At 32.1% G+C, this 18,894-nt stretch overlaps 1 protein-coding gene across 1 annotated transcript; it reads right to left on the bottom strand.

Annotated features, from left to right (window-relative positions):
- Positions 1–12,987: 12,987 nt before the first annotated feature.
- On the bottom strand, positions 12,988–18,371 carry LOC120175337 (protein EMSY-LIKE 1-like). The gene is made up of 12 exons (XM_039181978.1): positions 18,075–18,371; positions 16,866–17,065; positions 16,659–16,768; positions 16,431–16,551; positions 16,073–16,240; positions 15,406–15,474; positions 14,035–14,274; positions 13,867–13,935; positions 13,715–13,778; positions 13,277–13,340; positions 13,137–13,198; positions 12,988–13,070 (listed from the first exon to the last, which is right to left on the bottom strand). The coding sequence occupies exons 1-10, from the start codon at positions 18,100–18,102 to the stop codon at positions 13,294–13,296; spliced, it is 1,116 nt and encodes a 371-aa protein (XP_039037909.1). The 5' UTR covers positions 18,103–18,371; the 3' UTR covers positions 12,988–13,070; positions 13,137–13,198; positions 13,277–13,293.
- Between the last annotated feature and the right edge of the window lie 523 nt (positions 18,372–18,894).

Below are 18,894 nucleotides of genomic sequence, written 5' to 3'. Positions count from 1 at the left end.
AACAACACACATTGATGTAGGATCAAATCGAAATAATTTTAAATTGTGAGGTTGAAATTAATACAAAAAAGTACTAAATTATACTCATTTAAAAAGTTATGGGCCAATTAAAAAATAGAAATAAGTAATAAGTATAGGTCAATTTTAGATGCAAATAAAATTTGGAAGACTAAATTGAACAAATATGAAATTACAAATTAAAATTTAAATAAATCAAACAACACACATTGATGAGGGATCAAATCAAAATAATTTTAAATTGTGAGGTTGAAATTAATACAAAAAAGTACTAAATTATATCCATTTAAAAAGTTATGGGCCAATTAAAAAATAGAAATAAGTAATAAGTATGGGTCAATTTCAGATGCAAATAAAATTTGGAAGACTAAATTGAACAAATATGAAATTTTTCAGATGAAAATAAAATTTGGAGGACTAAATTGAACAAATATGAAATTACAAATAAAAATTTAAATAAATTAAACAATGCACATTGATGAGGGATCAAATCGAAATAATTTTAAATTGTGAGGTTGAAATTAATACAAAAAAGTACTAAATTATACCCATTTAAAAAGTTATGGGCCAATTAAAAAATAGAAAAAAGTAATAAGTAGGGGTCAATTTTATATGCAAATAAAATTTGGAGGACTAAATTAGACAAATATGAAATTACAAATAAAAATTTAAATAAATTAAACAACACAAAGGGATTAAATATGAAAAATATTATAAAATAAACTAAATTGCATTCATTTCCAAAGTTGAACTAATATATATATATTATGTATAAAATATATATACCATGTATATTTTATAATACTATATAGTTTATATATATGAACTATTAAATTGTATAGAAACTAAATAGTTTATATATAAATTATATATGAATTATATATAAACTATACAATTTATATTTATATATTATGTATAATTATAAATAATATATATTGTATAAATTATCTAGTTTATTAATATAAACTATATAATTTATATATATATATATAGCTTAGGGTTTAGGGTTTATGATTTAAAGTCAATTTATTGAATTATATATAAATTATATAGTTTATAGATAGTAGTATTTAAACTATATATACACAATATAACTTATAATATATGTAAACTATATATACTATATAGTTTACATATGAACTATATGTATAAACTATATATATAAACTATGTAATTATATAGTTTACATATGACCTATATATATAGTTTATTAGTAAACTATATAAACTATTTATATAGTATATATTATATATATAATATATAATATATAAATTATAGTTTATATTTATATACTACATACTATAATTTATATTTATATACTATATTTTATACTATTTATATAAACTATAGTTTATATTTATATACTATATATATGAATTATAGTTTACATATGAACTATATATATAAACTATATAGTTTACATATAAACTATATAGTTTATATACTAACTATAGTTTACATATAAACTATAGTTGATATTTACATATGAACTATATATATACTATAGTTGATATTTATATATGAACTATAGTTTACATATAAACTATATAGTTTATATACTAACTATAGGTTACATATAAACTATAGTTGATATTTACATATGAACTATAGTTTACATATGAACTATATATATAAACTAAATAGTTTACATATGAACTATATATATACTATAGTTGATATTTATATATGAACTATAGTTTACATATAAACTATATAGTTTATATACTAACTATAGTTTACATATAAACTATAGTTGATATTTACATATGAAATAGTTGATATTTATATATGAACTATAGTTTACATATGAACTATATATATAAACTATATAGTTTACATATGAACTATATATATATTATAGTTGATATTTATATATGAACTATAGTTTACATATAAACTATATAGTTTATATACTAACTATAGGTTACATATAAACTATAGTTGATATTTACATATGAATTATACTTTACATATGAACTGTATATATAAACTATATAGTTTATATATGACCTATATATATATACTATAGTTGATATTTATATATGAACTATAGTTTACATATAAACTATATAGTTTATATACTAACTGTAGTTTACATATAAACTATAGTTGATATTTACATATGAACTATATATATAAACTATATAGTTTACATATGACCTATATATATATATAGTTTATTAGTGAATTATATAAACTATTTATATAGTATATAATATATATATAAACTATAGTTTATATTTATATACTATATATTATATATATAAACTATATATACTATATAGTATAATTTACATGTGAACTATATATAAAAACCATCACTACAGCAAAACAGGTATTTTACGGCGTTTTTTTACCTATAGCGGCGTTTTTAAGCGCCGCTAAAAACACATACGGCGTTATGACAAACACCGCAAAAAGCTCCGCTGAAAATAGCGTCGCTAAAGTTAGCGGCGTTTTTTAAAAACAAATGCCGCAATAGGTGACAACAACAAACGCCACAATAGGTGTTGTTATTTAGCGTTATTTTTCAGAAAAAACGCCGCAATAGGTGTTGATGTTTAGCGGCGTTTTCCCTAAAAAGCCGTAGTAGGTGTTGAGATTTAGCGGCGTTTTACTTAAAAATGCTGCAGTAGGTTTTGATATTTTGCGGCGTTTTTCCCACAAATGTCGCAGTAGGTGATGATTTTTAGCGACGTTTTTCCCACAAACGTCGTAGTAAGTTTTCAGATTTAGCGGCGTTTGTATCGAAAACGACGTAATAAAGGTTAAGAATTAGCGGCGTTTCTAGTATACAAACGCCGCTAAATGTATGATATATTGCGACATTTCTAGTATACAAACACCGCTAAATGTATGGTATATTGCGGCGTTTTTTACAAACGCCGCTAAATAACACAGAATTTAACAGTTCTAAAAATAATGCTTGGTTACCCCAAATCTGTTTTTCCAACCTGTTCCATTATCCAACAAACAAAACAACAATAACATCAAACTCTATATACATAACAAACAACATCAAATCCAATATAATAAATATAAATTTTCATTAATGTAATATAAGTTCAGTTAAACAAGGTTCAGTAACATTAACAGAATTCTCATAACATAAATGAGACTACGATGGTGGATTCTGAGGTTGCGTTTTCTGTATCATTAGCATCATATCATTGAGTCGTTTTTAAAATTCTTCACATCTCTGCTGATATGTTGCTTCTCTCTATGCTACCGATGCTTCTTTCTCTGTTTCCGCTGCTGCTCTCTCTGCTTCTTTTCCTTCATTTTCTGCTTTCAAGTTGCCATTTGTTAATTCATCTCAGCCAACTTTTCTTTTAAACGACTAACTTTGTGGTGGGAAGATCGAGATTGTGATGACATGTACTGTGATGAGCTGGAACCAAAATATTTGGTGAGAGTAACGAATGATCCTTGACAGCGCACCCGACCATATCTTTCAGGACCCAAAACATCATTAATAGCTTGATTTTCAATGTCATCATCATTAACAAGACCTTGACTCGAAGCAGTAGCATGATGCTCCGCCTTTTTCTCCCTCAATTTTTCCTAATAATGAAGTGAATAATTAATTAAAATAAAAATGGCATGGTACAAATATAAATAAAGTCAGGTAAATTTAAAACATCTACCTAATAAGCATACCATAATTTCTGCAGCGTCAACAGTCATATGAGTGACATCCTTATTTGTATGTGTCATATCGAAGAGTTGGATTCGACCAACTTTAGAACCTGATGTATTTTCCTACAATATACCATAATATAATTACTATGAGTTAGTATGTACATGAAATACAAAAAGCTATTTCAATGATCTATAATACATCCTCATGAGCTATACAAGTAAAGCTCTTTGATCCAGTTGTGTGCGTAAACTTTTTTTGTTGCCTGCTAGCAACACCAACATACTCTCGGTTCTACAATGTCAAACAAGCACTTTTAATGATGATTTAAAATTTGTTACAATTATTTCTGAAAAATACATCATACCTGTCATTTTTTTTAAATTCCAAAATCTGATTGCATCTTCCCATTGGTACCTGAGCATTCCTGGTGGGACTGTTTACAACTTCTCTTCAAGGTTGAGATCATTCTTGAAGTATTTCTTCTTTAAGGAGCTCTTATGGTCCCTCTATCTCTTCCCTAACGCTTGCTTCACATAATCGTCAGAGACCTCTAAAGAAAATTTCTCCTATACAGCAAATAAGTGTGCACCGTAAGTATAAATTAGTATTGAATTTCTATAGAGTATCTATTATAATGACATTATTACCTTAACAAAATCCAACGCTTGATTTTTATTACTATTAGGCATGTCGCACCATGACTCGTAATTGATCGGTAACAGATTCGCGTTACGTCCAACTATGCCTAAGTAACCTGCTAGAAGACGTGATTCTGGGCCAATAGGTTGACCGACATCATTTATTGAAACTTTGACACGATGCCCAGGAGGAAGTTGGTATAATTCCTTCAAAGTTGTACGTCCTCGAGTCTTGCGCATTCCAACATTTTCAACTATATAATAAATTATTAAATGCCAGTTTTGAAAATGAACAAAGTAGTAAATAATGTTTCGAAGATTACTTTGAATTTCTACTTCTTCTTCAACAATTTCAAGAATGTTGAAAACATTTTTGATATTTCGATATAACAAATTAAGTTAAATGAATTTTAAGATTTTACAAATGATTTTACAAATTTATATTCGATTCAATTAACCGAATATCAAATTATTACTCCAAGTTTTTCAAGATCAATTTTAATCCTTACTAAATGTGTAAAATTGTGATTTGTACTTAAACTATTTTTGAAACAATTTTTAAAAAGTATTTTGAACCAAAAACAAGCCTTAAATCAATTATTCAAAGGCATGCACCGATGCATCAGTCCATGCATCGATGAATTAATTGAACATCGAATGCATTCCATGCACCGATGCACTCTCCATGCATCGATGCACTCTGAATATTTTCAAAACATCGAATGCATTTGATGCATCGATGCACAAGCCATGCATCGATGCACCAGGCTATTTTTCAAACATCGAATGCATTTCATGCATCGATGCACACTTGGTGCACCGATGCATCAAGTGTTCCAACGGTCAAAATATTTGAATTTTACACGAATGCACCGATGCATCCTTGATCATACATCGATGCATGAGACGCTCCACCTAGAAAAATTAATTGTTTTCACACTTAAACGGCTCTATTGACTCCACTAATTATCACCAACGTTCAGAATTGATTCAAGGAGTATTTAAACAAGTTTTGAAGCCATTGATCAACAAGAAGAAACAATAAGAAACATCAAGCAACTAGAATCAAGAGAGAATCAAAGAGAAAGCATCAAACCTCAAGTTTGAGCATTTCAAGCCTATTTTTCATCCAATATTCATTTGCTTTCAAGAATACTTTTGTACTCAATTGTATTTATCTTTGAGTGTTCTTTTCTTTGTTCTAGAATTGTGCAAACATCTTACCTTGTGAGATTTTCTTGTAAGTTTGCAAATTTGTAATCTTCTCTTTGGGAAAAAGAGTGTTCTCAAGAGTTGGGGTATACTTTTTGAGGGATTTTGTAAGGTTATCTCTTTGGCCTCAAAAGAAAGAACAAATTAGTGAATTTGTTGGAAAATCCTTAGTGTGGATAGCTAAGGTAGTGGACGTAGACTTTGTTTGAGAAAGTCGAACCACTGTAAATCGCTGTGCAATTACTTTCAATTTTCTGCAAAAGCTTCCACGAAATTTTTAATTACCAATTCACCCCCTCTTGGCCGATTTCGTCGATCGATTAACTCAACAAAGAACTTCGGAAGACTCAGGTGCATTCGATTCCTCGTTATTTCTTTCTTCATGGTTTTCAGAAGCTCGAACAACCCGCAAATCAGTTATTTTTCTCCTCGACATGATATCTATAATAAACAAACACACAAAAAATAAAAAAATGAATTAATTAATGAATATATTGAAAGACAACATGTTAAAGGTTATAACATTATAAATAAATAAATGAAGATATAAAATCGTACAAAAGTCTTATGTAATGTCAGTTGTCATAAATATCTTCATCAACGTCCTCCCGAACCCATTGAAATTGTGTTGTATTAGTGATAGTTTCATCTAAGTTTTGTGGTAGTAGAGGTAAACATTCTGATCTTGTTTCAATGTCATCTCTACTTCCATCCCCGATGTCTATCAAGTCTCTGGGAGTATTTTGAAGCACAACATACCAATTGTCATCCATTGGATATTGACAATAAAATACTTGTTTCACTTGAGAAGAAAATACATAGGGTTCATCCATCAAACGTTGACCCGTGTGAATTAATCGAGAGAAATTCACCATTGTAAACCCAAATTTATCTCTTTTTATACATCTGTTTACATCAACCCAGTCACACTGAAACAACACAACCTTTCGTTTTCCATAATAATCTAACTCAATAATGTCCGTAAGATTTCCATAATAATCGACCTCTCCCTCATGTGGATTATTGTCCCTTACAGTAGCATAACTTGTAGTTGACGAAGTAACTATGACTCCACAATTTTGTGTCCTCCTTAATCTTTCACGAGATTTCGTATGGAACCTGAACCCATTAATGAGGAAGGCATTATATCTTTTAACTATTCTATTTGGACCTTGAGAAAGCCATTTAACTTCATCACTAACTTCTCTCCCACTCCAAACCTATTATACATTAATGGTGAATTAATTTGCATTGATGTCGATATAAAAAGCAAGACATATATAATTGATAAGTGTTCCGTAAGATTTAGTTGCTTACCATTTGGCCTAACCATGCATGAAAAGTTTCTGTGAATAACTTATGTAGCTCTCGCTGATTTAATCTTCGGGAGTGTGCTCGAGATCTCAATACTTCTTTAAACTCACTATAAAGAATATTACGTCGTTAAAATTGATAAATATAAAAGATAAAGAGATTTCATTAGGATTGGGTCCGAAAGACTTACGTGCGAAAGAGATCTATTGAATCGTGATGGAAAAGAACATATCGGTGTGCTTGTACCCAAGACGTGTCATCTAAGTGTGCAATTTCAACTTTCCCTAATGGTTGACCATAACTTCCAAACAAATAATATTGAGGTAAGTCATCAGTACATAACACATCATTTCGATTTGGTTTATTCCATCTTGTTTCAACATCTTCCAAATATCTAGAGCAAAATGTCATGCATTTCTCTGCCAAATACCCTTCAGCAATTGATCCTTCCGGATAACGCTTATTATGACAATAAGACTTCAACTTGCCCAAGAACCTATACACAAAACAACATACTACGTAAATACATTTGAGTGAGAGGTATAATCAGTAGTAATTTGAAACGTGTAATTCAATTAACACCTCTCTATAGGGTACATCCATCGATAGAAAACTGGACCACCAACTCTTGCTTCGTGTGGAAGATGAATTAGCAGATGCACCATAATTGTGAAGAATGAAGGCGGAAATATCTTCTCCAAATTGCATAAAGTCAAGACGACTCGATCTTGTAGTTTATCAAGTTATTCAACCATTAGAACTTTCCCACAGATGACTTTCATTATATTAGAAAGTTCAATGATACAAGATGTCACCTTACTCGACATGCAACCGCGAACAGCTACTGGCAGTAAATCTTGCATTAATATGTGATAATCATGTGACTTTAAACCATAAAGTCTTCGATCTTTAACACTGACACATCGAGAAATGTTTGATGCATACCCATCTGGGACCTTTATATCCTTCAACACCGTGCAAAACACTTCTTTTTCTTTCTTCGAAAGAGAAAAAATAAAAGGCGAAAAGAAATTTCTTCCATTTGGATGTAATTACGGATGAAGATCATGCCGAATTCCCATGTCCACTAAGTCAAGTCGACTCTTAAGATTATCTTTAGATTTTCTGCCATCATTCAGAATGGTCCCGATAATATTCTCACAAACATTCTTCTCAATATGCATTACATCAAGATTATGTCTCAAAATCTACTTTTTCCAATAAGGCAACTCGAAGAATAGACTCCTATTTTTCCACAAGTCTACCTCATTTGGGTCATACTCTTCATCAGACTCATCATCAGTTTGTTCGTCAACTTCAACCTCTTCATTGACCTACTTTGCCTTTTTCTTTGATCGTGTACTACTTGGTTGATTCATCTTTTCATAAGTAAAATTGATATTTTTCAACATTCTGAATATTTGAGAACCGGTTGTTTGGTCAGGAGCATTTCGAAACTCTTCATCACCATCAAACATATTCTTTTGACTTCTAAATCTATGATTATCAGGTAACCACCGACGATGTCCCATATAAGAGAACTTCTTTCCATTAACTAACCACTTCGAACATGTTTGTAGAGCACAACAAGGACAAGCGTAACGACCTTTGGTACTACAACCAGATAAATTTGCATACGCAGGAAAATCATTAATTGTCCATAATAAAGTCGCGCGTAAATTAAAGTTCTCATTCATCAACACATCGTACGTTTCGACCCCTTCCCATAACTGTTTCAACTCTGCAATTAACGGCAGCATGCAAATATCAATATCATTTCCGGGGCCTTTCTCACCGGGGATTATCATGGATAAGATGAAAGATGATTGTTTCATGCAAATCCAGGGAGGCAAATTGCATGGAACAAGTACAACAGGCCAAGTACTATATGAAGTACTCATGATTTTGAATGGATTAAACCCATCAGTTGCAAGACCGAGCATGACATTTCGAGGATCTCTCGCAAAACTTGGATACTTGTTGTCAAATGACTTCCAAGCTAAAGAATCTGCAGGATGCCGTAATAATCCATCATCGGTTCTGCCATCATGATGCCACCTCATAGACTCATCAGTCTTTGAGGACATAAACAGTCTTTGAGGACATAAATATCGCAGAATCTTGACTGGTTTCTTTCTTGATCGTGCTTGAGCGTCATCCTCATTAATATTTTCTGCCTCTGTAGTCATCCATCGAGATTTTCCGCATACATAACAAGACTCATGATTTTTTCGATCACCCCAATACAATATGCAATCATTCGGACAACTATGAATTTTTTCATATCCAAGACCCAAATCTTTTATCATTTTCTTCACATCTTTGCATGATTGAGGGATTTTTGCAAAAGGAAACACTTCTCTTAGTAATTCCAACAATTGCGTAAATGAGTTACCAGTCCACCCTCCCAGGCATTTTAAGTGTCGCTTCTCCATTTGGCTCTTCATCACATCCAATCCGTCTCAATGAAATCATTAACATCATTCTCAGAATAATTTTCTATAACATACGATTGATAATTGTGCATATTAAATGCATCTCGTAACATCCCTTCCATGTCATCTTCTCTTAAAGTTGGATGGTGAGAAGTAGCATGATAAGTTGAATAACTCGTGGAAGCAAATCTATCTGATACAAACTCTCCATGAAAGATCCATTTTCTATACCCCGAACAAACCCAAAAAGAACTATATGCTCGTATACAACTTCACGAATATGCCAGTTAATGTTAACACAGTTCTTACAAGGGCAAAGAATCACATTCTCTTGGCTTGAATTTAGAAAAGCTAAATTTAGAAAGTTTTCGACTCCATTTCGATATTCGATGCTTACCCTTGAGAAATCCATTTAATCAAAATTTAAAATGTATAGTATGAACATGACATTACACATGATAGTTCATTAAAAATTTGGGTAAATTACATAAATGATCTTTCGATTATAAGGCGTTTATTTTTGTTGAGTCTTCTTACTATTAAAAATTACAAAATGATTCCCTGACTATAGGGAGCTACTTTGTTGAATTCTTCGACTATTAAAAGTTACAAAATGGTCACTCGACTATTCATATGTTCCGTGCTCATCTTTTTTTCGTTAAAAAATTGATGATCGTTTATGTTAACCTATTGATTAGGACATGATAAAATATGATCTCATAATCGTTATAGATGTATTTTGTGGATCAAATCTTCGTTTACATTATGTCATCAAGCCAATGTTTGAAATATTATACTTGTGAGCCAAAGCTTGAAAGCAACGACGATGCTAACAAACATAACTGAAATATGATTTTATCATATCTTAGCTAGTAAGCTAACGTCCAGTTCATACATATCATTAGTTTTTTAACGGAAAAGGGTGATTTTGGAACATATGAATATTCAGGTGACCATTTTGGAACTTTTAATGGTCGAGAGACTCAACAAAACACTGTCATATAGTCTGAGGACCAATTGTGTACTCTATCCTAAATTTTTTTAAAATAAGTATTTTTTTATTAAGCTAGAGGTGATTACAAAGTAGTATTTATTCTAAGTACTCCCAACCGTTTGACTATGAACGTTCAATGAACTTTACAGTCGCTAGTGCTCGAACTTCTGACCTCTAGAAATAACAATAATTCCTTTAACCACTGAGGTAAATTGATTCGTGCTAAAAGATGTACTTATATATAAGGTAAAATAAATAGTATCAACGATTTTATTAAAAATGAGATTTGGCATTTTTAATTAAAATTTATGATCAAATTTAAATAAAAATAACCAATTTAATAAAACTTATTAATGTTAAAAAGTTTTTTTTTTGAATTAATCACTGGTATCTGATCTATTGACCGACTAATCCATATAGGTACTGCAGAGGTGAGGGCGACCCTCCCAACCCTGTTTGCTCTATTCGCAAACGCCAAGATTTGAACCCATGACGTTGCTTAAGAGACTTAGTGCCTCATCCCACTAGACCAACTGGTTGTTGGTAATGTTAAAAAAGTTTAATTTATCGATTATATGTTTCAACTTTTCTAGTTTTTATGAACTGGTGTATAGACAGTTATAATCAATGATTATATATATTAATGATATTGTGTCTAATATAAAATTAAAAAGTAAATATTTTATTAAATTATAAATATTTTAAAATAAAGGTATTATATAATTTCTCTTTTACCTATTAAATCAATTATTAACCAGTTTGAATTTTTTAGACTGTTAGATAAATATATAAATAGAATAGAATATTAATTATTGATTTAAACCGTTCAAATAATATACTTTATTTTTATTTAATGAGACCAAAATTTTTCATTGGTAAAATAGAATGTTATTATTTTTAGATGATCGTACAGTTACGTTTACAAAGTGTACATACATTATAAATAAGTTAAGAAAATTATGAACATATGTTATTTTATAACCATTTTAATATATTAAAAAATAAAAAAAAAATTAATGTCAAAATAAGTGCCAAAACAATACCCTTTTTAACTTACAATGCCTAAAGAAATTTTCATTCAAAGTAGTTATTTAATATTTTTGACGTTATCTTTTTAAATGTTTGGTGGCCGTCATAATTTTTTTTCTCTGACACATGTCATGTTTTTAAAATTTTAATTTTAAAATAAAAAAATAATAATTATTTATAAAGAAACCCAAATTTTTCTTTTTAAAAAGTTAAAATTGAATAAATACTACACACAATCAATTGATCTAGTAAGATGAGGAATCAGATCTCTCGAGTAAAGTTAAAGTTCGAATCCTGATGTTTACGAATGAAGTATATCGTCCCATGTTGAACCTTTGGAGTACTTGATCCAAAATAATTGGTTAATAGATTATATATGGATGGTTATAAAAAAATGAACCAACATGACAAAATATACAATTATTAAGCCCTAAATATATCAAGGTGAGCAAGACTATTAACCTTGTGGCCATGGGATCGAGTCCCACATTAGGCAATTCATAATTCGGAGGTCTCCCACGAAAGCTGCTCACAACCTGGTGTTGGGGACAACCTACTTTCCTACCTCCCCTTATCCCATTACATATGGGAATAAGGGTCATCTAATTTTTTTATATCAAGGTGAGAATTCCTTGTAAAAAAAATATAGGTTTAGGGAAATCCAAAGCAAAATCATTCCACCTTAAAAACTAATAAAGGATAGTCTTTTACACATTTCACAATTACTCCTATAACTCCAACCCTTTTCTCAACCTCAATTTCTGCTACAATTCTCTCTCTAATCCCACTTTCTGACAAAGGGAAGCTCAATTGAACTATCCAACAATCCTAAAATCCAGCGCCATAATTCTCGTTTGCAAGAATGGTAACATGCCCATAATGTTATTCTAAATACAATCAATTGCTGACATGCTTTCTTGTTGATATCTCCAATGTTTGGCTGCGAATATGATCTTCTCTCTGGGTTTCCCTTGCAGGTATGCTTGTGTTTGAGATCTTTGTGTGTTTAGCTTGATTTTTTGATCGATGATCATCGGATTTATGTACTTAGCCTGAAGTATTGTTGGGTTCCTTAAATTTCCCCATCTTCCTATTGATATGCTTAGTACATAGATCATCGGTGGATGTGCCTTTCCTGCTTGATTGGAGTTTCTAAATTATGGGTATTCTTTATTCCGAGTTCTCATGTTTTGTGTATACGTCGATTCATCAATGTCTTGACATTCTTCTCCTTTCCTCGCATTGCATCCTGTTGATTGTTGTTGTGTGATTACTAGATCATTCATCTTGTATTTGAAGATTTTGTTTTTGGTATTTGCCTAGTTTTTCATAACAACCGTATCTTTCCAATGCGATTTTGGTACAACTAATATACAAGATCTTCAATGTTTGTGGTTATGGAGGTAAATAAGCCGATCGAGAATTGTTTCACTTGAAGCTTGAGTTTGGTTTCTACTTTCTATCATCATTTGCAGTTATGCCCTAGAAGATTGCTAGTTTTCCAGTGTTGATTTTAGCTTCTTTAAGAGTTGTCATTCATTGTACCTCCTTTTATTTAATTATCATGCATCTACTTGTGATATGAACTAAGTTCCTTGCATCTAGTATTTGTCATGCATCTACATGTGATATGAAATGTCACATTAAGTTGCTTGCAGATGCAAAAATGTTGAACTGACGTAGGAACGAAGTTATAGAAAGCTTAGTTTCAATAAATCCATGAATCCAAAATTTCTACATTGAAGACTGCCAGGATAATTTTACATTCCAGATTATCATGGAGGGAGCTAAATTTGAAGAGTTGTGTTTGGGAAGTGATCCTCTTACAAGATTGTGGCAACTTTCTATCCAACAAGGAACCAGATGCGAAGAAAAATCCACAACAAATTGAAGTGTAAGAAAAGATCAACTAGTTATCTATTGCAATTTGGTTTCTACAAACTCTGGATGCAACCTTTTAAGTCTTTTTTCCAAATAATCCACTCTCAGTGATTGCTGCCTGCTGCATACTCAAAGCTGCTCCATCGGTTGCCCACGAGAGCACATCTGTTCTCCATCTGAAAATCAAATACAGCAACAAAACAATGAGCCTCCTCGGCCTACGGAATTAAGACATGGTTGTACTTTGTTTGCACAAGAGTTGAAATGAGATTTGTGCAGTCTATGAACTCTGGATCAAAACCGTGCAGTCCAGGCTTACATTCTTCATTCAATTACATTTGTGATGCACATCTTACAGTCCTAATTCATCTTTCTAGATGATTAATATCCCAAAAAAAAAAACGCAAATGTTAAACAAAGAAAAGACAGCTAGCTTTTTCCCAAATCAAATGGAATTGAAACTTTATCTGTGTAATAAGAGGAGTCTCAGTATAGACTATCTGCAGGCATACAGAAGAAATAGAGCACTATGTATATGTATATTGGTTACCACTTTCACCATCAGATGCATTGGCAAGCCTCGCAATAGCATCAATGAGTGCTTGTTCATGTTCCTGCATTACATAAAATGGTTAAGTTTTGCAGTCCTAAGCAAATTTTAGGAAAGATATTTTAAGGAGTTTGAATGAATGATGAATTTACTTTCAGCATCTTCTTTGCCTTCTCAAGTTCATGGGGATCCGGATGGCTAGCATCGAAAACCTTCTCAACCTGTTGAAGGTATCTAATCAAATTAGAAAACAACATATACTGTTAATTATCTCAAGCTGATATGTAATGAAATCCATTGAGCTGGTTCTCCATAACTACCTCCTTTACTAGAGCCTCTGTGTTTAACAACTCAATATCATCAGAAAGTTTCTTTGAAATACCATTCTGCAGCAGCAAAGATTCTTTTCTGTATAGACCCTTCACTGAACCTCTGCCTCTGCCAGGACCTGGAGCAGGAGCACCATGACTGAAGGATTTCTTAGCTCTATGGAAACCATGGCCACCTCGATTAGATATGCCCGGGTCCTCACCATCCCATCTGATGTCATCCGGAGAAATCTGTAAATATTAGGAGTTCAATATTGTTCTCAATAAAATGTATATGGAAATTTATTCGTACTAAGATTTCCACTATGATGAAGCACTAGAACCACTGCCAGCTTTAGATAATCAAAATTAGCTCTTCTAAAAGGATACCGAACAAAAACAAATACCAATGCACTTCAAATCTTCAAATGATAAACAATAAAATGATTAGTATCATAAATCTGACTATATGGTTTTCCTGGCATAGCTTAGATTAAAAATATGGTAAATCAAGATGATGAAAGAACTTGACATAAAAACAAGGAAATGAAGGATATTATTAGGAATGGCAACCGAAATACACAATTAGTAGGCATCTAGAATGGCTCACTTTCTAGCAAATTATGAAGACGGCATAACTACAAATGAAACCACTAAACAAATGCGCAATCAAGATGGCTAGAAAAATAAAACTAGGACCTCTTAGAATATAAACTTGAAAATAGTATGATACTACATAATGGTTACATATCAGGAAATAAAAACTAAATAGAGGTTATAATTAAAGTAACATTCCTTTTTGAACCCCAAAAAACATTCTTTGGGTTATCTTCGAGTTGACTGTCAATCTTATAGTTTGCTTGCTTTCAGATAGACCTTTTATTACAAGGTCACAAGAGTATGACTTTATAACACTTTGAATCTCTTCACCAATACCTACAAACTTTGTTTCACGATTTCCACAAACAATGTTTAATAGGATTTGCCACCTACAGTGTATTCTTTTTATTTATTTAATTTTGGAAGTTCTTCGAAAGGGAAGAGATATATATCTTATTAGAATCAGTTAGTTTATTATAAGGTATTTTCCCCCTTGATATGTTTTTTTCCCGAAAACGGAGAGAAATTGACACACACACACACACGCATATATCTTTTTCGGTTAATATTAGAACTTTTGGTCTTTATTTAAAGTTAGCAAAACAGTATTGGTAACACTTAACCCATGACACAAAAATAGAATCAAGAACAGTATGTACAGTATCAATCAATATAAACCAGCAAAATCATATTTGTCCACACATTCTAACTTTGTTGCTGCACAAAGAAATGACTAGCACATGCAAGTAACAAACTTCATATAAAAAAACATATCCATTTTACCTCTTTGAGATCAACCCATTCCCAAGTCTCATTTGCCGTATTTATATCATAAACCAGAGCATGTCGACCCTGTAAAACAATAAAAAAATATACCAATGATGGCTTAGCAATAACACAGAATTGATAGAAACAGTTCTATAAGGCCTTTTACAAATGTTACCAAATAATAAACTGTATTGCATAAAGAAGAATCCTTTTGAACAATAAAATTATGACTATGGGTGCCTTAATATCTAATAGAAGAATTTTCCTAAGGTACTGTGAATTGAAGGAAAAAATAATGTTGATACATCATCCCAGCTCAAAAAATTTACAGATTGCAGATAGATAAGCAAAACAGAGACAGATAATATAGTTGCAAAATTGCGGAATAAAAAGGCACTGTATAAATCTTTTGATTTGCATGTCAACAAAAGGTTCATATAGACAAAGACAAACAAAATAGTAGCAACATTGGGAAATGAAAAGGCATCAATTTGTTTTTCCGATTTACAAGTCAAGTAATGGCATAAGCAGGCAGACAAGGTGCAGCTCTGACTAATTCTAGAGTTTCGTGCATATGCTTTTATTGTTCCGTGTTTTATATTTTTCATCATAAACTAAAAGCTCCAGCTTGATATAAGTCTGAGCAATAGACAGAAGATGTTTTCTTATGCTTTGAATATACCTCAGATCGATTGTAATCAGTGATTACAGCCTCATAGAAATGGTTGTCCTCAGGCCATCTTGTCCACACTTTCCTTCCAATTAAGGGATCAAAAGTTGCTCCTTCACCACGCTCATTTGCAGGGTAATGCATAGGCTTTGCTGATGATAAGCCAGGCAATGACTGACCCTGTAGGGAAATTTTTTGAGTAAATCACGTCAAAGTTAGCATTTGCATTTCTGTCATGAAAATAAGATCAGTGCTTCATGCATTTGGTCCTTGTTCCTAAAGAGCATCCAAAGAAGAAAGCTTAATAAATAAGTAGAAATAATGAGTGTTCTAAGTCTTGTTATTGCACCAGATATGGTAAGAGATATACCGACTGAGATGTCTTCTGTTTCTTGCGGGATGCAGAAACAGTTGGACTGGGCAAAACACTGAGGACAGTATGAGATGCACCAAGTCTTGCAAGCTGGTTTCCACCAGTTTGTCTCCAGTCCCTGCTAGCAATGCTCAGTTATAACTCGTTAAACAGAATAAAATATGACAAGGCCATTGAATGTATTCCAGGCCACTAAATTCAGGCTAATTTGTGAAGCATTCAAACCTTATCCTTCTGATAATATCATCAGAGTTAACCTTGGTCAGAAGCTCTCTATGCTCATAGTCCGACACCCTCAATTCTTTCCTAAGTTCTGTTATCAGGCCTTCTTTTTCCTAAAGATGCCAGCATACGCAACAGCACAAACACCAATCAACATGAAATAAATAGGAAAGCCCATCAAAACCAGTAAGCACAGAAACAGAGAAATACCCAAGTAATGGCATCAGATTGAGCTTTAAAGGCACGCAGAACAGCACAATAAGCTTCTTGCTCTAGTATATGTATTTGGGTCTCCATGTCAGAATGCATCCTAGAATACAAAGCAGAACCTATTACAGATCTTCCATTCCCAGCAATACTACCCCTTATAGGAACTCTAGTTGGATGTGGAGGTAGATCATCATCAGTACCTGTGGTCATTTTAGATAAAAACATGCATGAGTATGCTGCCTAGAGGCATCCAAGGGCAACAACTAATCTTTAAATACTCTTGTTTGCAAGGTTTTAAAAGAACAGATCACAGTCTATCAAAGACAGATAAAAGAGTTGGAAATTTATTGGATCTAATAATGACTCTTCTTGTATACTACCGTAAAAGAAAATCAATATACGCATAGAAACTACCAACGTTTAATAGGTTTGCATGCCAAGGAGTAGAGAGCTAAGAGGACTATAAACAATATGGTCAAATTAGAAGGCAATGTGAATATAATTGTCGATACTATAGCTGGTAGGGAAGAAAACCTGACTCAAAGCTCACGGTGCAAAACCTAGTGGAAAATTTAAACAATCATGGAAGACAATCAATTGGTAGGGGCAGCCACGAACCAGAACCCAGAACATGGACAGTAAAACAGACATAGAACAGGATACAAACTAAGAAATAAATTTATTGCAAAAGTTCTAATAAAATAACATGTTTTCTAAAACTTAGTTGCCGCTTGCATTATTCTAACAACAACATACAGAAGTTCATTCTCAACTATTAGGTATCAACCAACTAAATATCTAGCGTGTTATGGAAAAATAATTGAAAAAAGAAAGAAAATCATTTTTTTCTTTCAAACAGAGAAAAATTTGATGTTTTAATATCATGGATCTCTCTCTCTCTGAATCCCGATTAGAATTCAAAGAAACGCTTGGAAATAAAACCTAAAAGATGAAAACAAACAAAGCCCAGAAAGGGAAAACGCAAGAAATCATTTCCCTGATAAAATTGAACTAAAAGCCAATGACCCCAATGAAACCCTAAACCCTCCTCGCTCATTTTACCCCAACCCCAAAAATAAAATGCACCCATTACCCAATTTCCAATTCGAATAAAAAAATGAAAGAAAGAAAAGGGGGTGAAGAAAAAGAAACCCAGAAACACCAGGCATTGTTCAATACAATAATACGACATTAATGAATGCAACATACCACTACTATCGCAAACTTCATAGTCCATACCGAGAAAAAAAATTAAAAAATAACGAGACAGCAAAAGATCCCCGCTCGTTGAAGGGAAACAGCACCCCCGAAAGAAAAGAAAAAAAAACCTAACGAGAGAAGAAGCTGGTGACGACGCAATTGATCCAATGGAAATGAGAAGAGTTGAAGTAGAGATAAAGTGGGAAAGCTTTTTAGGTATAGTTTTGGAAAGAGATTTGATTTGGGGATAGGAAGAGATGGATTAAGGCAAGGCAAAGGAGGGATTTTTGGACTTGAAATTAATTGTTGCTCGAAAAGAAAAAGGATTGTGCTTCTTGCTTGCTGTCGTTTTTCTCCATTTTATAGTTGCTGTCCACTTGGGACATGTTTCTGGTCCAAAAATCTTTGTATTGTTTTTATTGCTGGTTTAGGCCTTTTGGGCTTAATGCATACCTTCATTTTTCTTTATCCATTTTGGGCTCAAATAATACTTGTATGTATAATTTAATGGGCAATCTACACATTTAATATGTAAACTATCACTTTTGTTCCGTTTTAGTACCTAAGTTTTATTTTTTAAATGCATAATGCAGAAAATAAGGCAAAAAGGACCTCTATAGATGAAAATCATTAGTTAACACATGATTAACGCTCTAAAATAGGAGCCTTTTAACCTAAAATGAAACATTGTGGGTTAAAATAACTCAGAAAAAATCAAGGGACAAATTGATTATTCTATCAAATGTCAAAGGCCTTTTCCCCCCTAAAATGAAACTTTTGGGGGCCAGAATGCTCCAAAAAATATAATAGGGGGAAAATAATCATTTTG

Source organism: Hibiscus syriacus, unplaced genomic scaffold (assembly GCF_006381635.1).
Source record: "Hibiscus syriacus cultivar Baekdansim isolate YM2019G1 unplaced genomic scaffold, ASM638163v2 tig00003179_pilon, whole genome shotgun sequence".
In the NCBI taxonomy this organism is placed as follows: domain Eukaryota; kingdom Viridiplantae; phylum Streptophyta; class Magnoliopsida; order Malvales; family Malvaceae; genus Hibiscus; species Hibiscus syriacus.
The sequence above is the reverse complement of the archived record's forward strand: the minus strand, read 5'-3'. Positions and strand labels throughout refer to the sequence as shown.

Coding starts and splice junctions, on each gene's coding strand:
- LOC120175337 (XM_039181978.1), bottom strand. CDS start 18,102: ATGGACTATGAAGTTTGCGATAGTAGTG. Junction 15,475..16,072: donor CTGATTACAATCGATCTGAG/GTATATTCAAAG, acceptor ATTGTTTTACAG/GGTCGACATGCTCTGGTTTA. Junction 13,779..13,866: donor AGGCAAAGAAGATGCTGAAA/GTAAATTCATCA, acceptor TATGTAATGCAG/GAACATGAACAAGCACTCAT.